This window comes from Squalius cephalus (assembly GCF_949319135.1).
Source record: "Squalius cephalus genome assembly, chromosome: 8".
Lineage (NCBI taxonomy): Eukaryota > Metazoa > Chordata > Actinopteri > Cypriniformes > Leuciscidae > Squalius > Squalius cephalus.
The window spans coordinates 44,869,619-44,897,357 of record NC_137129.1 but is presented as its reverse complement, the minus strand read 5'-3'; the positions used below and the strand labels follow the sequence as shown (position 1 = coordinate 44,897,357).

At 42.7% G+C, this 27,739-nt stretch overlaps 1 protein-coding gene and 1 long non-coding RNA gene across 2 annotated transcripts in view; both read left to right on the top strand.

Annotated features, from left to right (window-relative positions):
* Nucleotides 1-27,739, top strand: part of LOC307163783 — a 485,677-nt gene that overhangs the window by 5,999 nt on the left and 451,939 nt on the right. The window lies entirely within an intron of this gene.
* On the top strand, nt 12,892-14,058 carry LOC307162996 (4-galactosyl-N-acetylglucosaminide 3-alpha-L-fucosyltransferase 9-like; the record flags this gene model as incomplete). The annotated part of the gene is made up of 1 exon (XM_079878788.1): nt 12,892-14,058. The coding sequence occupies one exon, from the start codon at nt 12,892-12,894 to the stop codon at nt 14,056-14,058; it is 1,167 nt and encodes a 388-aa protein (XP_079734914.1).

Below are 27,739 nucleotides of genomic sequence, written 5' to 3'. Positions count from 1 at the left end.
AGTTTTGTGCGCGAGCACAAGTTCATCTGCCAAAACAGCGGCATTAGTCATGGACAAGACCTTCTGTTCGCTCAGATACACAACAATGTTCTCTGAAACACAACTTTTAAAATCCTCTAGCAACAAGAGTTCACGTAATTGCTCAAATGTTGTAACTCTGCTTGCTGCACACCATTTGTCATTAATAATAATTTTCTGATGGTTCCTGAATTTCTGGCGATAAGCTTCAGGTACTAATTCGTACGCTCTTCAAAACAGTAGCTTTAACAGGATAGTAATTCAAACTTTGCTCAATAGGTAAAGCTGCACACACTTCCTGAGCTTTACCCACTAATTTACACTGCAATAGCAGCGACCACAACTCTTTTGGCCAGCGTAATGTAGCTGCTATGCGTTCGAAAGCAACGAAATAGGAGTCTACCTCCGTCTCTCTAGGAGGAACAAGTGTAACGCATTTACTCGCATCAAAGCTGGTCGCAGACGCACCAACAGAAGAGGTAGCGGGTGGACTTTGATTCTGTGAACATTCCCTGGCAAACGAGGAGATGGTGGTCTAGATCTGGGCACAGGCACATCAGGTGACGATCTGGCTTGCAATTCCAAACTGCGTAATTTAAATGTATTATCAGCCTCTAACTCAAGAGTCTGAAAATGAAGAAGCTGCGCGTCATAATCCTGTTTCTTTAACTGCAGGTCCAACTCCTTCAATTTAATAGCTAGCATAGGATCAAATCGAGGATGACTAGGATCTATGCTAGAAAAAGGAAAGGTATCTCCATCTACTGCTGCTTCAGCACCCTTCCCTGTTACTCCTTCCACAGATTCATCTGGCAATATTCTAGCCTCCATCAGTTTGCTATGAAACTCTTCTTTAACCACACTGTAAAAAAATTCTAACCCCTCCAAGTCAAAATTTTCTAGTGACTGGTCACATCTAAATTTTTAAATTGGCCCAAGTGCAATTCTTGTTGCAATAGTCTGTTAACATTGGCTCAATGAGAAATAATATGTCAGACTAATTGAAAAATTTAGATGTTTGTTATCAGTTACTAGAAATTTTGGACTTGGGGATGTAATTTTCTCTTACAGTGCAATCATTTTGGCCCCTCCCTATGAACAACAATATGAAAGAAATCTGCAATTTGTAACAAATCAGCTTTACGACACTTATTAAATTCCTCCGTGGAGACAACGTAAACGACATTAAATCAAATTCCATGCTTATACTCCTCAAATTCGTCACGCACCAAAGAAAAATGACCAGGCAACAAATGCTTGTATAACTAATATCAACTACCTTCATTGATATGCAATGGACGAGGCCCCCAATTTATGTTACGGTCCCTGGTCTAGGTCAGGGATGTAACAAACAACAAAACAGTACTTATTAGTTAGACTTTTTTTATTGTCTTTTCCTGCTCTCTTGTTTGTCTTCAGAGCGGTGTACTTCACATTTTACAAAACAATCTCTTGAAAAGAAAGAATCAAGCAAAAATCTTCAGGGGTGAGCTAATGCCAAAACAATACACAAACAGAAACTAACTTTCCCACAAAAAACTAACTTCCCTATGAATCATAAAATAAATGAAACAAAACATACAATAACGTACCCTATCTCCTTATCTAACCAAAAACAGGAGAAAAAGTAACGGCCTTTTGGCCTACAAAGAAAAATAAGGCACTCACCCCCTCCTGCTTCCCAAAATAAGTACACTTTTACAGGTGGGATCGTTAAGGCACGAACAGATCACACTGTATCACAAGTGGCTAACAGCACTGTTAACATAAAGAGGAGCACAGCAATCACAAGCTATTGTGCTACATGTTCACCAGCTAACACACAGCACAACAACAAGTGCAGTCAAAGAGGCAGAGAGCTCCATCCAGAGGAATTCTGGGGAATTTATAGTCCAGGCCTCTTCTCTGGTCCAACCAGCAACAGCTTCTCATTATGTCCAGGACCAATCCTAAAGGAGGAGAAGACAACAGCAGAAACCACAACAGACAAAACGTAACAACGTAACAAAGTATATTTTACACTTTAAGTGAACGTAAACAGTTGGGGAAAATAAGATGCGTGTCAATATATTTCATCTGTGCCTTAGGTTTCTAAGAGGACAGCAGCGTTGTTAATGTTAATATAAATCAAACAACAAAAGAAAATCATTACATTTACATTAATGCATTTAGCAAACGTTTTATCCTAAGCGACAAAATCACTCACTGCTATTGTCTTAACTTTTGTAGCTTTAATAAGAATCAATAATTAAATCATACAATGAAGACTATGCAATGTTTTATTTTTACTTTTTTAATTAAATTTCTGTGGTTTTTCGTGTTGATAATCTCCTGATTGTTTTTTACTTTGAGTTATTGTTTATTAAAGGTTTACTGCCGTGACTATATATTGGTATCATGATATAAGTTAAGGATTGATGTGAAATGTGTTTGTGTGTCACATTAATGTCAGCAGAACCACAGTAAAACCTTCAGTAAAGGCACGGCTGAGATGTTAACAGTGCTTGTGATCTTTCACAGGTCGTCATCGTTGCATTGGAGAAAACTTCGCCTACGTGCAGATAAAAACAATCTGGTCGACAATGCTGAGACTGTACGACTTTGATCTGGTTGATGGACAATTTCCTGCTGTGAACTACACCACCATGATCCACACACCGTACAACCCCGTCATCAGATACACACGGAGGAACACAGTTTCAGTTCCTCAGTTTCACAAATGTTGAGTTGGTTAACATTCATCAGATTCTGCAGGTTGACTGATTTAGTCTGCCATCTCTTACTCAGATCTTAAACATTGTGTTTTTTATTTAATAAAACAAAATTCAAATAAAAACTTTTATTTTGCCCAAACTGAACTGCATTGCCCAGATACTCAGTGACGCACTTTCAGAAACCACCAATGCCAAGTCTTGGCATAGACACATTTGCAATCACACTAGATTTCGAAAATATTGTTGTCTAAATGTAATTGTCTCTAATTGTACCATTTTGCCCAACATAGTATAAAAACAAACTGTTCCCTGTTAACTTACTTTTTAGCATGCAAATGCAATGAAAAAGTAAAGTTATTTATTTCATCTTCTCTTTGATAGAAACTGAATTCACCACTGTCTGTCACGACACCATTCTACAGACTAACCACACAAGCTCTACTTCTGCAGCTCAAAACCACACAAAAAAACCCCTCCTGCCTCTTTATTTTCTAACTTTACTGTGCATTTATCAATAATTGTTCTTTCCTATTCCTACTTACCTATTTCTTTCCTGTTCTACCTCAAAAACACAAACTAACACATCCAAGGCTGCCTAGTTTTAGTTAATGCATTCATTATTCATGCAGTCCAAACACAAAAGGATTAAGTTAACTTTCATTTTACAAACATAAGCAGAGTGAACGTAATACAATAATAAACAAATAAAAATTGGATTTAGGTTCATTCAGTAATATTAAAAAATATTTTTTTCGTCAGTTGTTATTTGTAGGTTATCATTTTTTCCATGTTTCATCTGTGGTGAATGTGATGCAAAGCTGTGGGAGGGATTAAGAGCTGAGAAGATCTATTGTAAATCTATCACTCATTGACAATTGCAGCATTTTTGTTGTATTTCTGGAGTATAAAGAACTTGTACTGGGATTGTAACGAAAGATGATTTAAGACTGGGATTATCTGACAGAACATCACAGGTGAGTCTCCATAAGTTCTTATGTAGCTCCTCATTTAATACTAAAACCTCAAAAATATCATCAAATTTACTGTAACTCTGAAGAAAAAATAAATAAATAATTACTGTAATAAATGAATACTTATTCAGCAAGGATACACTGATCAAATGTGACAATAAATACACTTATAATGTAACAAAAGATTAATACATTTAGCTTTTTAGAAATTTATATTCATCAAAGAATCCTGAAAGAATTTATGTCATGGTTTCCACAAAAATATGAAGCAGCAAAAACAGTTTTCAACATTGATAATAATCAGAAATATTTCTTGAGCAGCAAATCCGCATATTAGAATGATTTCTGAAGGATCATGTCAGGGCCCAGACTAACAGTAGCACCAATACGGTGGCACTACCACCTGGTTTGGTAGTAGCAACAATAATTAATTATCAATGATAATATTAATTACTAATATTACGTGTTTTTTCCTCTTGGAACTGCATATTTCACAGTAGCTTGAGGGTATGTTTACATGACAACGATGTAGTAAAAATGGAAGAGTTTTATCTTTGTACAGATGACAACATTATAGACCACAGGCCAGTGGTTTCTTTGTAAAGAAAGACTAATACACGTGCATGCCCGTATCGTTTTCAAAAGTTTGGTTTTCAGACCACCAAAACGGCATTGTAAATGTACAGACAAAACAAAGGTTTTAGTTGAAAACAGTGTCGTGTAAACAGTCCCTGAGATGCGGATGTAAATTTATTTTCATTATTAAAACATTAATTATTTGTAAAAACTGTAACAACCTAACTTTATTTGTATTTACAATATAAATACTTTGAGTTAGAACTCTACTCTTATTCAAATTTGTCTTCCATATTTGTACATCATGATAACCACAAGCATTGCACCTCAGTCCCATAGTAAAAAAGGAACTATATCGAGTCTAAGGGTTTGACTAAGGGTTTGAGCTCTCCTGACTCTAGTCCTCTGGGACCACTGGCCTCGGGACCACTGACTCTGGAGTGACTTGAGCAGACTCGACGGACTCTGGGGTGGCTTGAGAGAACTAGACAGACTCTGGGGTGACTTGAGCGGACACAATAGACTCTGGGGTGACTTGAGCGGACTCGACTGACTCTGGGGTGAATTGAGCGGACTCGACTGACTCTGGGGTGAATTGAGCGGACTCGACTGACTCTGGGATGACTTGAGAGGACTCGACTGACTCTGGGGTGAATTGAGCGGACTTGACGGACTCTGGGGTGAATTGAGCGGACTCGACTGACTCTGGGGTGACTTGAGCGGACTCGACTGACTCTGGGGTGAATTGAGCGGACTCGACTGATTCTGGAGTGAATTGAGTGGACTCGACGGACTCTGGAATGACTTGAGAGGACTCGACTGACTCTGGAGTGACTTGAGCGGACTCGACGGACTCTGGGGTGACTTGAGAGAACTCGAAAGACTCTGGAGTGACTTGCGCGGACTCGACTGACTCTGGGGTGACTTGAGCGGGCTCGACTGACTCTGGGGTGAATTGAACGGACTCGACGGACTCTGGGATGACTTGAGAGGACTCGACTGACTCTGGAGTGACTTGAGCGGACTTGACGGACTCTGGGGTGACTTGAGAGAACTCGACAGACTCTGGGGTGAATTGAGCAGACTCGACGGACTCTGGGGTGACTTGAGAGAACTCAACTGACTCTGGGGTGGCTTGAGAGAACTAGACAGACTCTGGGGTGACTTGAGCGGACTCGACTGACTCTGGGGTGACTTGAGCGGACTCGACTGACTCTGGGGTGACTTGAGCGGACTCGACAGACTCTGGGGTAAATTGAGCGGACACGACGGACTCTGGGGTGACTTGAGCGGACTCGACGGACTCTGGGGTGACTTGAGAGGACTCGACTGACTCTGGAGTGACTTGAGCGGACTCGACGGACTCTGGGGTGACTTGAGAGAACTCGACAGACTCTGGGGTGACTTGAGAGAACTCGACAGACTCTGGGGTGACTTGAGCGGACTCGACTGACTCTGGGATGACTTGAGCGGACTCGACGGACTCTGGTGTGACTTGAGAGGACTTGACTGACTTTGGGGTGACTTGAGAGGACTCGACTGACTCTGGGGTGACTTGAGCGGACACAACGGACTCTGGGGTGACTTGAGAGGACTCAACGGACTCTGGGGTGACTCGAGCGGACTCGACTGACTCTGGGGTAAATTGAGCGGACACAACGGACTCTGGGGTGACTTGAGCGGACACAATGGACTCTGGGGTGACTTGAGCGGACTCGACTGACTCTGGGGTGACTTGAGCGGACTCGACTGACTCTGGGGTGACTTGAGCGGACTCGACAGACTCTGGGGTGACTTGAGAGAACTCGACAGACTCTGGGGTGACTTGAGCGGACTCGACTGACTCTGGGGTGACTTGAGCGGACTCGACTGACTCTGGGGTGACTTGAGAGAACTCGACAGACTCTGGGGTGACTTGAGCGGACTTGACTGACTCTGGGGTGACTTGAGCGGACTCGACTGACTCTGTGGTGACTTGAGAGAACTCGACAGACTCTGGGGTGACTTGAGCGGACTCGACTGACTCTGGGGTGACTTGAGAGAACTCGACAGACTCTGGGGTGACTTGAGCGGACTCGACTGACTCTGGGGTGACTTGAGCGGACTCGACTGACTCTGGGGTGACTTGAGAGAACTCGACAGACTCTGGGGTGACTTGAGCGGACTTGACTGACTCTGGGGTGACTTGAGCGGACTCGACTGACTCTGTGGTGACTTGAGAGAACTCGACAGACTCTGGGGTGACTTGAGCGGACTCGACTGACTCTGGGGTGACTTGAGCGGACTCGACTGACTCTGGTGTGACTTGAGAGGACTCGACTGACTCTGGGGTGACTTGAGAGGACTCGACTGACTCTGGGGTGACTTGAGCGGACACAACGGACTCTGGGGTGACTTGAGAGGACTCAACGGACTCTGGGGTGACTTGAGTGGACTCGACGGACTCTGGGGTAAATTGAGCGGACACAACGGACTCTGGGGTGACTTGAGCGGACACAATAGACTCTGGGATGAATTGAGCGGACTCGACGGACTCTGGGATGACTTGAGCGGACTCGACTGACTCTGGAGTGAATTGAGCGGACTCGACTGACTCTGGGATGACTTGAGCAGACTCGACTGACTCTGGGATGAATTGAGCGGACTCGACTGACTCTGGGGTGACTTGAGAGGGCTCGACTGACTCTGGAGTGAATTGAGCGGACTCGACTGACTCTGGGGTGACTTGAGCGGACTCGACTGACTCTGGGGTGACTTGCGCGGACTCGACTGACTCTGGGGTGACTTGAGCGGGCTCGACTGACTCTGGGGTGAATTGAACGGACTCGACGGACTCTGGGATGACTTGAGAGGACTCGACTGACTCTGGAGTGACTAGAGCGGACTTGACGGACTCTGGGGTGACTTGAGAGAACTCGACAGACTCTGGGGTGACTTGAGCAGACTCGACGGACTCTGGGGTGACTTGAGAGAACTCGACTGACTCTGGGGTGGCTTGAGAGAACTAGACAGACTATGGGGTGACTTGAGTGGACTCGACTGACTCTGGGGTGACTTGAGCGGACTCGACTGATTCTGGGGTAAATTGAGCGGACTCAACAGACTCTGGGGTAAATTGAGCGGACACGACGGACTCTGGGGTGACTTGAGAGGACTCGACTGACTCTGGAGTGACTTGAGCGGACTCGACGGACTCTGGGGTGAATTGAGCGGACACGACGGACTCTGGGGTGACTTGAGAGGACTCGACTGACTCTGGAGTGACTTGAGCGGACTCGACGGACTCTGGGGTGACTTGAGAGAACTCGACAGACTCTGGGGTGACTTGAGAGAACTCGACAGACTCTGGGGTGACTTGAGCGGACTCGACTGACTCTGGGGTGACTTGAGCGGACTCAACGGACTCTGGTGTGACTTGAGAGGACTTGACTGACTTTGGGGTGACTTGAGAGGACTCGACTGACTCTGTGGTGACTTGAGCGGACACAACGGACTCTGGGGTGACTTGAGAGGACTCAACGGACTCTGGGGTGACTTGAGCGGACTCGACTGACTCTGGGGTAAATTGAGCGGACCATAGACTGTAAAAAAATATGGACGTAGTGTCCGTGACGTCACCCGTAGGTTTCTGAAGAGCATTTTTGAAGCCTAAAGTGGGCGGAGCCGGCCGTCGCCATCTTGGCCTTGCGTCACTCCCGGATAACAGAAAATAGGCAAACAGGCGGGGGGGCGTGAGTGGAGCTGAGGAGCCTGGCCTGGCTATCTGAAATCACCTAGCTCGACGTGATCGAGTTAGCTGATGATGTAAAGCCAATTAAACGTTCCTATTTTTGCCCTTCGAAATATTATAATAGTTAAAAGACATGGCTACAAGTGAGACTGTGTATTACTTAGAGAGTGTTTGTGTGTGACAGTGATTTATGTGCATACATGTCCGTCACTCTTTCATGGTCCGTCAGCGCGGCATTGCTCAAGTTCGTAGAGAGCTTATTCAGTCCATTTTAAATTCTGATTTTGGCCGTCTCTCAAATGGGTTAAACCATAGATATATTGCCTTTGAAGTGCAAGTAAATGCGCTAGAAAATCCGCGCTCATTCATGTGCATTTACTGCATGGACGGAGAAAGCGCCGACGCCTGCATGATTTCATCTGACGGTACATAAGCATATTATAATCCATCTGTTCCGTGAGAGCAGAACGAACGAGCATTTATTGACGTTTTAAATTTGAAAACCCCAAAAAGCAACAAAATTGTCAGACATCCATAAGTGCAGGTTCATGGAGGAAAACAACTGAAATACAGCGCTGGTTGTTCTCTCGAACGATAACGACGGAACCCATAGACATGGGCTTTGTACCCAAGTATTAAATTATATGAAATAATCCCGAAAAAAAAGCACAAACACTGCAGAGATGGCAAGTTCAGCAGCTAACATTTGCTGAGGTGAAGTGACGGCTAGTACGGACAGCGGCAATCCATCTGTCACTCAAGTGGCTTGGCCACACCCTTAAATTTAAATATTAATCAACTAAACGGACGAGTTATAAAATAATTCACCCCCCGCACAGTTGTTATGAAGGGCAAAATTAGCTGTATAGACCAAAGCCACATAGAGATCCAGGCTGTAAACATATTTTTTTCTGCTGTAAAGTTGGTAATTTTAACATGAGGGAGATACAGATTTGACTCACTTCTGCAGCCAGCCCAAGCGGCCAGTCAATGAATTGCAGTTTAACTCACTTCCGTGTTGGTTTCAAGAGAGAGACGGGGAGGTTGCCGCTTGGAGCGGACACAACGGACTCTGGGGTGACTTGAGCGGACACAATGGACTCTGGGGTGACTTGAGCGGACTCGACTAACTCTGGGGTGACTTGAGCGGACTCGACTGACTCTGGGGTGACTTGAGCGGACTCGACAGACTCTGGGGTGACTTGAGAGAACTCGACAGACTCTGGGGTGACTTGAGCGGACTCGACTGACTCTGGGGTGACTTGAGCGGACTCGACTGACTCTGGGGTGACTTGAGGGAACTCGACAGACTCTGGGGTGACTTGAGCGGACTGGACTGACTCTGGGGTGACTTGAGCGGACTCGACTGACTCTGGTGTGACTTGAGAGAACTCGACTGACTCTGGGGTGACTTGAGAGAACTCGACAGACTCTGGGGTGACTTGAGCGGACTCGACTGACTCTGGGGTGACTTGAGCGGACTCGACTGACTCTGGTGTGACTTGAGAGGACTCGACTGACTCTGGGGTGACTTGAGAGGACTCGACTGACTCTGGGGTGACTTGAGCGGACACAACGGACTCTGGGGTGACTTGAGAGGACTCGACGGACTCTGGGGTGACTTGAGTGGACTCGACGGACTCTGGGGTAAATTGAGCGGACACAACGGACTCTGGGGTGACTTGAGCGGACACAATAGACTCTGGGGTGACTTGAGAGGACTTGACTGACTCTGGGGTGACTTGAGCGGACTCGACTGACTCTGGGATGAATTGAGCGGACTCGACTGACTCTGGGATGACTTGAGAGGACTTGACTGACTCTGGAGTGAATTGAGCGGACTCGACTGACTCTGGGATGACTTGAGCGGACTCGACTGACTCTGGGATGAATTGAGCGGACTCGACTGACTCTGGGGTGACTTGAGAGGGCTCGACTGACTCTGGAGTGAATTGAGCGGACTCGACTGACTCTGGGGTGAATTGAACGGACTCGACGGACTCTGGGGTGACTTGCGCGGACTCGACTGACTCTGGGGTGACTTGAGCGGGCTCGACTGACTCTGGGGTGAATTGAACGGACTCGACGGACTCTGGGATGACTTGAGAGGACTCGACTGACTCTGGAGTGACTTGAGCGGACTTGACGGACTCTGGGGTGACTTGAGAGAACTCGACAGACTCTGGGGTGACTTGAGCAGACTCGACGGACTCTGGGGTGACTTGAGAGAACTCGACTGACTCTGGGGTGGCTTGAGAGAACTAGACAGACTCTGGGGTGACTTGATCGGACTCGACTGACTCTGGGGTGACTTGAGCGGACTCGACTGACTCTGGGGTGACTTGAGCGGACTCGACAGACTCTGGGGTAAATTGAGCGGACACGACGGACTCTGGGGTGACTTGAGCGGACTCGACGGACTCTGGGGTGACTTGAGAGGACTCGACTGACTCTGGAGTGACTTGAGCGGACTCGACGGACTCTGGGGTGACTTGAGAGAACTCGACAGACTCTGGGGTGACTTGAGAGAACTCGACAGACTCTGGGGTGACTTGAGCGGACTCGACTGACTCTGGGGTGACTTGAGAGAACTCGACGGACTCTGGTGTGACTTGAGAGGACTTGACTGACTCTGGGGTGACTTGAGCGGACTCGACTGACTGGTGTGACTTGAGAGAACTCGACTGACTCTGGGGTGACTTGAGAGAACTCGACAGACTCTGGGGTGACTTGAGCGGACTCGACTGACTCTGGGGTGACTTGAGCGGACTCGACTGACTCTGGTGTGACTTGAGAGGACTCGACTGACTCTGGGGTGACTTGAGAGGACTCGACTGACTCTGGGGTGACTTGAGCGGACACAACAGACTCTGGGGTGACTTGAGAGGACTCGACGGACTCTGGGGTGACTTGAGTAGACTCGACGGACTCTGGGGTAAATTGAGCGGACTCAACGGACTCTGGGGTGACTTGAACGGACTCGACTGACTCTGGGGTAAATTGAGCGGACTCGACGGACTCTGGGGTGACTTGAGAGAACTCGACAGACTCTGGGGTGACTTGAGAGAACTCGACAGACTCTGGGGTGACTTGAGCGGACTCGACTGACTCTGGGGTGACTTGAGCGGACTCGACGGACTCTGGTGTGACTTGAGAGGACTTGACTGACTCTGGGGTGACTTGAGCTGACTCGACTGACTGGTGTGACTTGAGCGGACTCGACTGACTCTGGGGTGACTTGAGAGAACTCGACAGACTCTGGGGTGACTTGAGCGGACTTGACTGACTCTGGGGTGACTTGAGCGGACTCGACTGACTGGTGTGACTTGAGAGAACTCGACTGACTCTGGGGTGACTTGAGAGAACTCGACAGACTCTGGGGTGACTTGAGCGGACTCGACTGACTCTGGGGTGACTTGAGCGGACTCGACTGACTCTGGTGTGACTTGAGAGGACTCGACTGACTCTGGGGTGACTTGAGAGGACTCGACTGACTCTGGGGTGACTTGAGCGGACACAACAGACTCTGGGGTGACTTGAGAGGACTCGACGGACTCTGGGGTGACTTGAGTGGACTCGACGGACTCTGGGGTAAATTGAGCGGACACAACGGACTCTGGGGTGACTTGAGCGGACACAACAGACTCTGGGGTGACTTGAGAGGACTTGACTGACTCTGGGGTGACTTGAGCGGACTCGACTGACTCTGGGATGAATTGAGCGGACTCGACGGACTCTGGGATGACTTGAGAGGACTCGACTGACTCTGGAGTGAATTGAGCGGACTCGACTGACTCTGGGATGACTTGAGCGGACTCGACTGACTCTGGGATGAATTGAGCGGACTCGACTGACTCTGGGGTGACTTGAGAGGGCTCGACTGACTCTGGAGTGACTTGAGCGGACTCGACTGACTCTGGGGTGACTTGAGCGGACTCGACTCCAAAGTCCTCAGTTGCTCCATCTCCCACTGTGGCAGGGGATCATCCAGACAGACAGAGGGGCCGCATCATCGTAGACAGAGCCATGTGCTCAGACACAAGACAAACAAAGAAACGTTGAACAGAGACATGGACAGGACCCTGACAATAACATAATACAATTCAATATGTATTTGCTACATTTCTGCCACAATACCATGATTACAGTTAGTGTTACTACAGTAATCCATAGTAAATTTGTGGGTTGAAAAGCATTCTAACTGGATTGATGTACATGACGCCGTGTTTCCCCTGTTTTACGCATCAGTGTTGAGAATATCAGCACAGTTTTATCTGACTTAGAGACATTTGTGGCTGGCATCGGAGAACTCTGCACCGAACTCGAACAAGGTTCAAACAAGCAGCAATGTTTCGCTCCGCTATTGGTGTGTTTACCATTTATGTTTCTTAAGTGCAACAGTAATGTCTAAATGTATAATTTAGTACATCATTTAGTGTTCCATTTGTAGCCGTACTGAAAGCACCAATGGATAATTCACCTCAGATCTTGAAGTAAAAAAAAAAAGGAAAAACAAGAACGTTCAATCTGTCAACTCAATGTGTAATCTGTAGTAACCTTGCTTAAGTGCAAGATTTAAGTGCACACACACACTCAAAAGTAACCCTAAAAAGTTCCATTAAAAAACACTTGTAAGGATGTGAAAAAAATGCGTTTTATTGCCCATTTTTGGTCCTAATTAAAGCAATAAAAAATAATTGCAACCTGGGTTATATCTGTGTCCTTGAAACCATGTGCCCTTAAGTAGCCTTTCATGGGTTATGAAAAAAAAAATTCTTCCTAAGATATGAATTATAGAGCTAATCAGAGCAGTTATGACACAAATCTAGAAATATATTTAAACACCAGCACTTACTCATGCTCTCTCCACAGAAGGTCAAAGATGTGCCAAAACATCTCCAGATCCTATAAGAACCTCTTCATCAAAGTGGCTTTGGTCTCAGCAATATTCTACGTGTGCTTTAAGTTGACAGTAAACTGGTTAAACTGTCCAGCCGTTCCCAAACATGATGTCTGCGGAAACATCTGCATCAATGCTCTTAAGACGCCAAATCAAATCCAAATAGTGAACAACACCTGTATGGTGAACTTCACCTCTCTCAGACACCAGTTAACACAAACAGAAGCGGCTTCATCGCAGGGAGGCGATCTAGACACCATTCTCCTGATCTGGATGTGGCCTTTTGGGCATCCGTTTGATTTAGGACTCTGTAGTTCAATGTACAACATCCACGGCTGCCACTTGACAGTCAACAAGAGTCAGTTTAACAAAGCACATGGCGTTTTATTTCATCACAGAGACATCAATGAGGACTTGTCCAACATGCCGAAACTGCCACGACCTCCATTCCAGAAATGGGTCTGGATGAACATGGAATCTCCCAGTAACTCAGGACAGCGGTCAAATCTAAACAATCTGTTTAATCTGACCATGACTTACAGACAAGACTCAGACATCATGGTCCCTTACGGGCGAATCTCAGAGAACACTGGTGGAAAGAAACATGATGAAATCCCGCATAAGAATAAACTTGTTTGCTGGATTGTAAGTAACTGGAACTCAGACTTTAAGCGGTCAAAATACTACGAAGAGTTAAAAGAACACATTAGTATAGAAACCTACGGAAATCACTCCAACGGGCGTATTAGTGCTAAAGATTATTCAGATGTGGTGTCCAGCTGTAAATTCTACCTGTCCTTTGAGAACTCCATCCATAAAGACTACATTACAGAAAAACTGTACAACCCTCTATCTCTCGGCACTGTTCCCGTGGTCCTTGGCCCACCCAGGAAGAACTATGAGGAATTCATACCAGGAAGTGCCTTTATCCATGTGGATGACTACAACTCCCCCAAAGAGCTAGCTGAACATCTTGAGGTTCTGGACCAAAATGATGATTTGTACAGGCAGTTCTTCACCTGGAGGGAACATTTTGTTGCAAGAACAAACATCTTTGGTCCTGAGCATGCCTGTCATGCTTGTGATCATATCAGAGGAAACAAGAACTATAGAGTAGTTAATGATCTTAACAGCTGGTACTGGGGTTGACAACTGATGTTAACAATAGACATCAGTCACAGATGCCTTTTCCGTCATGGACAAAGTTTTTTTTGGCAAAAAAAAATTAATGTCATAAGCCGCGTTTCCACCTAAATTACCCGGAACAATCTGTCCGAGGAATCCCCCCTCCCCCCCCCCCCCCAGCCCATGTTCAATGCATGTTCACAATAACAGTTTAAATAAATAAAATAATGATTTAAACTATGTTTCATTTATGATATAAAAATTTAGATTAAATATGACATTCTCATTACGGGATTAAACACTTTAATTGCATGAAATCATTACTGAGGAGTTACCAATTTTTTTTTACATTCATTCAATATATAAATATTTGTTGTGGATGCCATGCTTCTGAACACTTTTCCTGTGGCCTGTTGTGTTTTAATGTTTAACTACAGAGAGAATTGCTTATCATGATAATAGGCTAATTGCACGTGGCCGCCATTTTGGATTTTGGATCAGCGAGTGTGCGGGTAGACACTTGGACTTATAAATATCTGGGACTTCTACTGGATGACAAGCTGGATTGGACAGCAAATATGGACTCTCTCTGCAGGTAAGGGCAGAGCCGTCTGTACTTCCTGAGAAGGCCCTTCAACATCTGCAAAAAACTACTGCAGATGTTTTACCAGTCTGTGGGGCAAGCAGCAAGAAGAGAGATGCTGGTCGACTGGACAGACTGGTAAGGAGAGCTGGCTCAGTAGTGGGAACAGAGCTGGACTCTCTGGTGACAGTGGCAGAAAGAAGGACCCTGGACAAACTGCTTTCCATACAGGACAACGTCCACCACCCTCTGCACAACACCTTCATCGGGCAGAGGAGTGTGTTCAGTGGCAGACTACTGTCCCAGCTCCACCAACAGATTTAAAAACTATTTCGTCCCACTGGCCATTAGGCTGTACAACAGCTCCTCATGGCAGGGAGGACAATAGACAATAGACAATTGGATAATTTCTACCTCCCTCTGCACTCTTTACCTCAATTTGCACTGTTTTATTGTGGCTATTGTGTTATAAGTTAATTTTATTTTAATATGTTTAATGTATGTTTAATTTATGTATGCTACTGGATACTTGAATTTCCCTCGGGATAAATAAAGTATATATCATCATCATCATCATCATCATCATCACTTCCGGTTTCGCATTACTTACATCAATTGCTCGATCAATATTATCATCAAATATTTTACATTTACATTTTTAACTGTAGGTACCACAAACAATTTAATATAGGTAAGTTTGTGTATATTTTACACGTAGTAAAATACTGTATGTGCTGCTTATAAACACCAGACAGATTATTATTAATATTTATGAAACAGATCTTTACTCATCTCACTTGCACAAAATAAACGCAGTAATCGAAAGCACAGAAACGCACAGGTGAAATACACTGAAAATTATATGCATTTAAAAATTTGATCGGGTTGAAGTCCTCCCTCCGGATCTTCTGCATCCACTCATGGTCAAAATACTATTTGTCCAGTGGAAAAGATTGAGAAAAACTTTCTCTGAAATGTATTTTACACTATTTGATTGATTTATTCAAAAACTAGGCAAGGATCGGCTACTAGCACATCCATCTCATATTCTGCTAATGTCTTGTACCGTTAAACATGGTATCACGTGGATGAATAATCATATGCAAATGTAACAATTTTTTTTTACCAACATTAGTTAGTGTAGTATTCTACTGTATTGAAATTGGTATCGAGAACTGTGAAATTTTGCCGGTTTGTAAAATTTAGATATCACAGCAACCTTATTTCCAGCAAATATGTTTGATAAATATATCTCTATTGTTAAATAAATTACTTGTATAAGGTTTTGGTCATATGGCCCACTTGTAATCATGTTAAATAATACAATATTGACCAAAATAATCGTGATTATGATTTATGCCATAATCGAGCAGCTCTATGTCACAGTCTTATATAGGTTTTATTTTATACAAAGCAAACTGCAATGAAGGAAACATTTTGCAAAACAAAGATGTAAGATTAAACCATTCTTTTCAAAGCAAATTTGTCAGTTCGACATAAATGATTTACATTTGTTTTGTGCATACATGAAGGCCTACTGTATTATCCTTGTTGCTCTTGTCATGAAAGTAAAGTTTGCTTTTACTGGAATGCTATTATTTGTGGGTGTCTGTCCTGTCTGAAAATCTGCTATTGAGATCAGTGGAAATACTAATGCAAACTGCATAGCTCTCTCCGAGTAGCATAAACCTCCCTGCAACGCTCAAACCACAGAGTGTGTGTGTGTGTGTGTGTGTGTGTGTGTGTGTGTGTGTGTTGCTGAACAGTTACCCATCGATGATACTTTTTGCCACATAATCAACTATGGCAGAGTTCACACCATGTTGCCAGCTTTCACACATTTGCCGTGAGATAAGCTTTCAGTCAGGGTTCTCAAGTTTCACACATTGTCCGTGAGACACGCAATTCAACCAGCTCATTCGCTCACACACCAGCCACACTGTGTATTTCTCATGCTGAAAAGGCAATGCCAACCAAGTTGTCCTGCAAGGTTTATAGTCCAGTCATTTTAAGCCAAAATGGGGGTCAACCTTGAATAAATTGCAACAGAAGCAAACTCAACTGATTTGGTATCCTCAATATGTCCTGAGGAAGGGGAAAAAAGTCCAGAAGAATCCCATTAGGGGAAAGTTTAGAAAAAGACCCAAATACGCCTATTCTTTTTCTTACTTGAATAGGGTAAAAATGTTCACCTTTAGATATCACCATGAAAATGACTGAGTTGATTACTTACATCAAGACAAACAAAAAATGTATAACAAGTTTTTTTAAATTGTTTGTTAACATGGACAAACGGTGCATAATCTAATTACGTATGTGCTAATTTGCATAAATACCCCAACAGATCTAAACATTGGCTATAGCCAGGAGAAAATGTCTTGTTGAATCTTGTTGACATATAACAGTAAAATACTTAATGTTAAGGTTTGAATGGAACCCATTTAGGCTACCTATGAGCATTAATACATAGGCAGGAAGAAGTACTTTAAACCAGCCTTTATTCATTATTATTGTAGAGATGGGGTTTGGGTCTGGGTCTGTGGGACTGTTTCTGGGGATTCACTCTTTATTTTGCCTACATTTTGTCTTCTGCATTCTCCTTACCATTGTCTCCTGTTCTTCCCTCAGACTCGTCCCCCAGAAACAGTCCCAAGTGGTTTTAGAGGCTTTGAGAAATGAGGTCATATGTATATTATGAGAAAATGAAAGTGTTTTTTTTATATTAGATGCATGTAAACGTGTTGTGAGAGACTGATTGTGAAACCTTTAAAACAGCTTAATGGGGCACTTTAAAGATGTAATGGTAAAATCAAAGTCCGGACCATTACAACATATGACAATTTTGCATTTTGGAACATTATTTCACCCATATTTTGACATTTTATTTTAACAAAAGTTATTTGAAACATTAAAGTAGACACTTTTATGCAATATGTTTATCATGTATTTAAAACCACTTTTGTAAATTTAATTTGATTCAAAAGCATATTTATAGTTGATGCATATAACATTTCAACATTAAGGTTTGTTTGAAAATATGTATGCTTTGGAAAGTGTTGATGTTATTTCAAATATTGTCGCTTTTATACAGCCTGAAAGATATAGTGGATTTGCTTTTTTTAATGTCCCTATAGGTTTTATGTATGTGGCCGCGCAAATGTGTTCACTATACAAAACTCAAACCCAACCAAACATCTAAAAGGGGATTCTTTATTTCCGACCGCGTATGAGAAAGACGCGTGTCTGGGGTTTCCGTTTGTGGGCAGGTAATATATAAGCAAAATCTATACAGCAAGTAACAACAGGAAAAGAACAAAAAGGAACACTTTCAAACAGAGTTCGCCACGTATGGTGTGAATCACAATGTTCTATAAAGAAACAAACCAAAATAAAAGATAATAGTCACACTTCCGTATCTTCTTCCCCTCAGTAAATCCTCTCTCACAATAATCAATTTGTGTTAATTTTCCCTTTTCAGCTTTATGCAAATAATTGTAACATTCTCAAAAATAAAACAGAATATCCAAAACAGGGTTGCCAGATTTTGCAATCTATTTTGCGGGCAAAAATGGGTTTGGGCGGGTGGATAAAAATTGGTCTGGTTTCGGATCAGTTCGGCGGGTTTTTATTACCGAAACACCGGCACTTCGGATCCTTCTTCCTGCGACCCAGTGTTCAGCAGGCAGCAGTCTCACTCACTCACTCAAACACACACACACACACACACACACACACGTACGTGCCCCCTAACCTCACAACAGACACTCCTCTCCTCCTTCCACGCGCCCGCTCCTCAAACAACAACACACTAGATCTTGGGGTTTTCAAACTTACTTAGCTAGCTGACTGACACTGCGGTTTCATGACACTCTCTAGGTCAGCGGCAGCGCCAACACAGATTTGAATGTTACGATATGATTTTGTCAAAAGTTTAATAGACAGACGAAATGGAATAAGATCGCGTGGGTGTTTGAATCGAGATCACAGTCTTTTAAAGATGAATCGTGCAGCTCTATAACGGCACATTTAATCCTGAAACGTTTTTGAAACGAAAGTGGATCACTTCTGTCAACCTCATCTATAAGCAAGGGCAAAAATAAAGCAATTTCATTTGAATTAATATCTGTAATATTCTGTAATAAAAAAATCTATTAAAAAAAACCTAGGTGAATCGATTTTTTTCTCCCAGCCCTTATATGCATGTTTCATGTTGCCATTTGAAATAATTGAAATGTTAAAGTGGGTTATTTTTTATGTCCATATATCCACTCAATGTTTTTATGTTACTGAAATGCTTCCAAGCGACTTTTAGTGCCAATAAACAGACTCATTGATAGCCTAAGTTGATCGCATTATTTTCCGTAACATAATAGAATAGTCTGACTGAGGTACAGCCTACTTTTGCATTCATTTGATTGAATATTGTTTCTAAAATCGGATAGACTAAGTTGAAAAATGGGTAATTTTAAAGCTTGTTAGTGATTTCAATGTGTTTAAACGAAAAACAAGCCACAAAAAAAAAAAAAATTGGGCGTTTTTTTGTGCATTCTCGCATTTTTGATGAGGTTTTGGGCTGGAAAACCTTGCTGGCATCTGGCAACCCTGAGAGGCGGGTCGGCATGACTACAGGATATTTTTGCCCTGGTTACATGTATATTTAATTAAGCATAATCAATCAAATCTATGATGTTCAACTTAGTCTACTGCATACAAATGATATATTCAATCATGGCCACCTAGTATATGACAAGTGTATCTTACAGAATAAATTATATATTTACTAATTTATGATTATTCTCTCTTTCACTTGCTTATTTCCCCAAATAGGTATGCACCGTTCCTGGAGGTACTGCAATACCAGGTCGATGCGTGGAGTGGACGGAGCAAGCCTCTATTCCATCTCCCTGATCCAAAAATCTATTTAATATATGGTCCCCGCCGGGTAGGGGACGTATCAGATATTAAACTGATAAGAACTGATTTTTTTTTCTTCTTTTGAACAGTTTTATTGTCACAATTTTTTACAACTTACAACCAACCAAATACATCATGTTCTCAATTAAAAAAAAAAACACACACAGTGGGATCATTAAAACCAAGATTGTGTATGTATGTGTGTTTTGTTTCCAAAGTCCTTGTTTTTGTGTTTTGTTTGTAGAATCCATGTGTATTTTAAAGAGTCTTTGTCGTGGTGGTGTTGTTAAAATGCATCAAAAACATTTTTTAGAGGATAAAACCAATCTTAAAATAAATAAATATAAAATGCTAAAAGAGGAAGTCGTCTGTTGTGCAGGACCGGGGTGAGTCCTTATCAAATGTTCCATCACTCCTCTCCGGCACAGCGCTTCCAGTGCCCAGCGGAGGTCCCCTCCCTCCGGCCCACTGGCCCGCTGTTCCCGTAGCCGGAGTTGGTGAGGGTGCATCTACGGGCGGCCAGGTACGGTGGTGGCCGGGACCTCTTCCGTGCGACCCCAGCCCCCTGACGTCCGGCTCCTCCTGCAGCATTGATTTTACTAGTTGCTCGCACGCGTACGCGTTTCCCCACCAGCAGGTTTCTTTCCGGTGGTCCAGATGACATCCTTGATATGGTTGAGGGTGAGCCAGAGCGAGGTAAATTGTTTTGATGTCAGCTCCTTTAAGCCCTGACCCACCCCCAGGATGGCGAGCTTGTAGTCCACCTGGACCCCACCCGCTGGCAGGCACGGGAAAACCAGGGGGCTGGTCCTGGCCCACAGGTCCCGCGCAGCACCGCACTCCCAGAGCAGATGTCGCATGGTCTCCGGGCAATTACACCCGGGCGGACCGTGGGCAGGTTGAGTCTTTGGCCATGCCTCTGGAGTGCATAACCGCCCTGACTGGGAGGATCTCATGGGCCACCATCCACGCTAAGTCCATATACCTGTTCCGGAGAGCAGGGTGGGCAGCGTTTACCAAGGGTGAGGCCTGGGACTGGACTGGACAAAAGAGAGCCTTGTGGTTAGTTAAATCTGTGATATCTAAATCTTATAAAAAATGCTGCTTTATGAAACTGTATTCTTTTGGGAGGTTAAAAGACACAGGGGTTGTCAAGTCTACTGGTAAAAGTTAAAAAAAATCTTAAAGCTACACTGTGTAATTTTTTAAGTTGATTCTTAGCAAAAAACACTTTGTTCTTTCAAAATGATATGTGCTCATTAATCTGTAATTACTTCTACCAACTACTCAAGTATTCTCGTAAGCGTAGAATCTGCCATTTAGAATACATATGAGCGAGTTGCTCGAATGGCGGAAGCCATGTTGCGCCTCCATCTTGAAAATACATCAGCCAAAGAGGGACATACCTGGAAATTCAAGCTTCGCCTTTCGCGTTTTGACACTCAGTGACACCGAGACGAATGCGAGGGGGAGATTACTCGCAACTGCCGGCAGATTTGAAATAATACGGCCACCATAGGAATTAAAACGCCCTCGGAATGGGAGGGGCTAGAAAGTAATATTCAGTTGGTAGTCATATACAATTTCACCACTAGATGGGAGAAAATCCTACACAGTGTAGCTTTAAGTAAGACCCCATCCAAAATCGTGCGAAAGCTGCTGTCTTGTTTTCTTTGGATGGGGTCACTGCATATCTCATGTAAAAGGCGGTAAAAAGGCTGCCTAAAAATAGGTGGGGCCATTTTCTGGTCTCCTATTGACCACCTCCCTCTTCAATCTTTCCCACTTGGACCCCCACAGGAAATAAAACACCGCCCTCTATAGGTTCCTCAGGAATTTCCTAGGTGGGGTAAAAACAGAACAGACAAGTGACATTATGGTAAAATGACGGCTTTAAAAATTAAAACTTTACCTTCCCCAAAACTCCAGTCTTTTCCTAACGTTCCCTAGCAAGTCAGCCCAGTTTTCACGTCCACCCCCTTCCTTGTCGAATTTAACTCCTAAAATCTTAAAATCTGTGTCCTTAAAATCTACATCGAGTCCATCTGTGTCTGTCTCGTCCCACGGTCCGAAGAGCAGGGCCTCGGACTTGCTTCTGTTGAGTTTGGCGGCCGAGGCCCGACCGTACCAGTCAGTCAAGTCCATTGCTCTTCGTATGAATAAAATGTCCGTGGCTAAAAGAGTGATGTCGTCCATGTATAAAATACACGTTGCTGTCAGTCCGCCGGTCCCAGGTATGTCTAGTCCTTTTATCCATGTACCCCTTCTCAAGATCTGTGCCAGTGGCTCAATACAAGCCACATACAGAAGGGGAGATAAATGACACCCCTGACGGACGCCGCTGTGGATATTTACAGCTTTGGAAAGATGCCCATTTACAAATATTTTGCTGACTAAGCCCTCATACAGCAATTCCACCCAAGCGATAAACCTCTCTGGAAACCCCATTTTTTGCAGTACCTGAAAGAGGTACTGGTGCGAGACTCGGTCAAATGCTTTTTCAAAATCTAAATTTATGGCTACAAGCCGAATGTTTCTGTCCCTCGCATAACAGATGGCATCTCTAATCAGAACTAAGCTGTCTGTTATCTTTCTTCTGGGCACAGCGCAGGCTTGATCCGGGTGGATTACGTCCTCTAAAACGGTCGACATTCGTGTAGCTAAAACTTTACTAAAAAGTTTGCAATCCAATTTTTTAAGTCAGTCCGGTCACCTTTTTTGTACAGTAAAGAGACTATCCCCGTTCTAAAACTAGGGTCTCAAAGTCTTTAAAAATAGTCTATAATTTGAGAGCTAAAATATCCCAAAAGGTGAGATAAAACTCCAGGGGGAGTCCATCTGCCCCCGGGGACTTCCTCCTCTTAAAATCATTGAGTGCTTTTTGGGTTGTGTAAATGGTAAAATCTTAAAAAATGTAAAACTTCCTTCAGAGTGATTCCATGTACTTCTTTGCGACTATATAGCTCCTGGTAAAAATTCTCAACCCCTTTTAAAATGTCATGGGTTGTTTTTACTTCCCTCCCTTCTACTTTTACACTGGTCATAGCCCCTCCCCTTGTTAATATCTTTTAAAAAAATACCTAGTACATTTTTCACCTTCTTCTATATCTCTCTCTTTACTTCTTAAAATAACCCCTTTACTTTGAAAACTGGATAAAACTGACATTTCTTTTTTGACCTCTTTAATTTCGTCATTAAAACCAAAGCCATTATTAAAAAGATTAAAATATCTTTGTAGTCTTTTTTGCAGCCCTATCATGTGTCTCTATCTAATAGGGTTCTTCTTGTCCCTTCCTACTTTCATAAAAAACTGTCTTGTCCGGTCCTTTACCATCTCCCACCACTGTGCATGTGTAACGTAAAAGTCTAGGAGGGTCTGCAATTGGCTAAACTGCTCCCTATATTCCTTAACTACATCCTCGTCTTCTAAAAGGGAGCAGTTCAGCTTGCACAGCCCTCCCCCTACCGTCACACCCGTGGATAGTGAAAGGGTGGAAGACAGCATTAAGTGGTCAGAAAAGAAGAGGGGGGTCACTGTAGTATTGGTTGGCGGGCAATCTCTTGTGAAAATATAGTCGATGCAAGAGGCTTTGGCGCCATCACTACTGAACCAAGTGTAGCCCTCCTCTCTTTGATGCAAATTTTTAAAACAGTCGACTGATTTAAAATCTCTTACTAAGCCCTGTAATAAAACTGTTGTCTTATCGACATTAAAATCCTCTCCTACCCTCTTCCTATCTTTTTTTGATAAAACACAGTTAAAATCCCCTGCCACCACTAGGGGAGCCCTACCTAACATGTGGGGCTGCAAGTCTTCTAAAAGCTCATACCTGTTATTTTTTCCTGTAAAACCATTCACATTAAGAACATTTAAATCTCTACCTAAAAAGTTCAGATTTGCTAAAAGAGCCTGCCCTTCCCTCACCACCGTCTACCCTTCACCAAGACATGGGGATTTTTTTATTAAAATAGCAACACCGTCATTTTTATTTGTCTAAAGTTTAAAGTTTATTTATTATTAGGATAAACCCCTTGAGATGTATCACCTCGTTTTCGAGGGGGTCCCAACATATAACACAATAATTACATAACCACAGAGAAGTGAAAAATCAAAACAAAACAAAACAAACAGCAAAAAACAACAAAAAAACAACAAAAACAAACAAAAACAAACAACAACAACAACAACAACACCTGCATATATTCGTCAAAAAAAATTACAAACCACCAGAAGGCCAAGATGGTCAATAGGTGGTTTGCAGTCACGTGATTGTGATGACGCGCGAAATTCAGATGGAGGGCAGGAAGTGAAGAGCGGAATGGACGAGATGGAGGAAAGTCCGAACTACTACTATTTTTAGACGCTATTACAAGAGAAAGATATAACAAAAAATTGAAACATATGTTGGACGTGATCCTTACATTATGAAGAGGAGCGATTTTTCAACTGAATTGAAAGATTTGCCTGTAACATTACGTTTGTCTTCAGTTACAGGGGTAACTTACAAACTCAAAGAAAAGAAGAAACAATTACTTTGACTTTACAAAGTTCGGAAACTGGTACGTTACACAAACATAGCCCCATAAGTTGTATTAACTCACCTTTAACGAAGTGAATACTCATAGGCGTCGATTTCGGTGGTACCCACCAGATTTCGTCACGAGTCATTTTGTACCCACCACTTTTAACTTAAAGGTATAGCGGAGGATCTTTCCGAATTTTAGATAAGTCCCGCCCTCTCCACTTTTTGAAAAGTTTGATTGATTCACCAGAATGATTGACAATTAGGAGGACCAATAGTATAGGGTATCCACCCGGAAGTAAAAAAATCCTCCGCTATACCTTTAACGTCCATAATAATTGGACTTTGGGTTAGATTTTTTTTTTACAGTTTTCAGTGGTTATGAGGAGCAATATGAGAGAGAAATTTGGTGATCGTTGTTTAGGTAGGCTACATTAAACCATAAAGCTTTTTCAGGACTTATAAAGCCCATGAGAACCGTGAGGAGTCAACCCACAGACGCTCCGCTGCCCTGCTGAAAATGTGAAGCAGAAACGCCAGATAACGTCCATAATAATTTGACATTTGGTTCGATTTTTTGACCGTTTTCAATGGTTATGAGGAGCAATATGAGAGAGAAATTTGGTAATCATTGTAACATTAAACCACGTCATGTCATTTTGTCAACATGGTAGGCCTACTTATGAAGCAGAATAGTGGGTCATATGTCTAATGCTTTTTGAAAACTTTCTTCTTCATAAAACGAGTCGGACATCACATTTTTATATACATTTTTATTTATTTACATTAGTAAGCTACAGGACATAGTCTTTCAAAACATGACCTGCACGAAAGAGAAAAAAAATAATAATGCGTCATTGTACCCAGCACATTTCAAACCAAACTGATGCCCATGTGAATACTGCACACACGGGCATTTTCTGATTCGGCTCCTCCCGACCGCAGGCTTAGGTTTGCAAGCCATTTTTTCCGGCGTTTTTCGGTCAATTTGTTGCATTTTTCCCCCTTATGAACAACAACTTTTGGTACACGATAAAAACTCCTCGTGGTTTCTCGGTTTGATCGATTTGAGCAACCATAAACGACGCAAAACATAGGCATTTTGAGTTTGTTATAGTGCTTCTAAATGTAGCACATTACTTCCTGCCCTCCGTCTGCATTTCGCGCCATGGCAACGCAGTGACGTGACGTCATATGCAAACAAGCTATAAGAAGACAGTTGTAAACAGTTGAGTATGAGTAAATTTTTAACTACAGTCAGATATAAACATTAGGTATGCGCAGTAGATCTGAAAATTGTATGCGTCTTTAGTAACAAAGGCAATTTATCCTAAAGTGAGCAGACAAGGCATGTTTAAACAAACCAAGTAAAGAAATTGATCTTATTTCCAATATAGATTTTTAGATAGATTATTCCAGTATGCTGGAGCCTTAAACTTAAAAGCTCTTTTGCCAATTGTTTTTTTTAACTCGCGGGACAGAGAAATAACCTTGAGTACAGTGCCGCACCTCATAATTTGGTGTATAAGGTACAAGATACTGTTTTAAATACGGAGGATAATTGAAGTAAATACATTTAAATATTAAAGCTGCAAGCAGCATTTATCGGGGTTCAAGCATTTATGGCCTTTAAGCACATAAGCATTTAAAACATTGAGTTTTATTTAGCAAGCATTTAACCACTGAAATAATAGATGGAAAAGTCCATTTACAGCCAATACAGGGAAATATATGGTTTTCAAAGCTTTTTTTACAGTTGTAGCGCCACCTATGGTCCGATCTCCATGAAACTCGGTATGCTTCTTCACCATGTTATGACACATATGCTCATCAATTTTTGTGAAGTTCTGAGTTTTCCTTTAGGATTTATAGCCTTTTGAGTGTATTTTGCCACGCCCCTTTTCTAAATGACCCTGTTACAGCCACCCAAAGGCAAAAGTTCAACTTTTTTTCAATAATTATTGATCTAGAGAGACCAGAGAATTGTCCTAGACTGGTTTGATTCCGATCGGGTGTAAAACCAGGGACTAATTCGCAAAAGTAGGTTTTGGACAAAATTCGACATATCAGAACATTTTAGCAATAGAACATATAATAGATATAGGTCTATAATTGTTTGGGTCAAGTACATCTCCATTTTTATAGATTGGTGTGATGCGTGCTCAATTCCAGATAGCTGGTAACTCACATGTAGACAAAGACATGTTGAATAGATCAGCAAGTGGATACATAAGGATATGGGAAGCTAGTTTAATAAACCTATTTTCTATTCCATCAAGTCCAGCACCACTATTAACATTTAGATCATTAATGGCATTCTGAACTGCAACTGGTAAAATTTTCTAAAAGAAAAAGAACTGCAACGGTGTAATGTAATTCCAAAGGAGCTTGTAGTCAAATGAGAGTTAGGTAATAAGTTAGAACATACAGTACGGAGGAGAAATGCTGATTAAATGCTTGGGAAATAGATAAAGAGTCATGTAGTATTGCATCAGCCACTCTTATTTGATTAATACAGTGTTTATCTGATGTATTAATAATAGTTTTGATTTTCTTCCAAAATTGCTTAGGATTCTTAAAATCACTAGTGAGACATTCTCTAAAGTATTTTGATTTAGCATTACGAGTTTTCGTCTTGCTCAAATTCCTCAACTGCCTGTATATTTCCCAATCAGCACCATCCCTTGTCTGACGGAATGTTGACCACGCTTTGTCCCTCTGCCTAAACAGACTAATTAGTTCATGATTGATCCAAGGAAGATGTTTACCTTTAACCTTTGTAATTCTCCAAGGAGCATGTTTGTCCACAACATCAATAAGCTCAGAATGCAAAAAGTCCCAAGCATCTTCTACATCTGGTATTAATTGGTATCTGTCCCAATTAATAGCAGTCAAATCATTAATAAATATATCTAAATTTAATTTCCTATATTGTTGTAACGGTCACCAGCTGGAGTGCCCTTGAGAGCCACCAGAGGGCACTCCACACCAGACTATCACTGTTTCACTCACAAACTACATCTCCCATCATTCTCTGCCTGGACTCATCATCACTCATTATCACATTCACCTGTGTCTCATTATCTTGTTAGTTTCAGCCTATTTATTCCATGTGTCACACTGCATCTCTGAGCATTTTCCCTGGTTTCCTGTCTCTTGCTTTTTGCATTTCTTGCCTGTTCCGTGGATTACTCTCTTGCCTCTGACCCCTGCCTGTTTTGTTTTGTTTTGTTTTGTTTTGTTTTGTTTTGTTTTGTTTGGACTGCCTACCTGTGTTTTGACCCATTGCCTGTACTTTGGATTACGCCTTTGGATTGCCCATAATAAAAGCTGCATTTGGATCTCACCTTCGAGTCTCGGAGCAGTTCATGACAGTTGTCTAATTTTGATAAGTCTTGGTGGCAATTTAGGAAGTTTGATTTTTCCATATGCAGAAGACAATTGAGTGGTCACTAAAGCAGTCAGACATAACACCAGAACTTATGATTCTGTTCGGGTGTGTAACAAGTATCCAGTCAAGCAACGATTGGCTTCTAGGGGTGATTCGAGTAGGCTCATTAATTATTTGCATAAAATTTAAACTATTAAGTATGTTTTTCTTTGTTAGACTTATCAAACCAATTTATATTAAAATCACCCAATATTATAAATTCATTTCTACAGAAAATGGAATTAATCGTCGCGG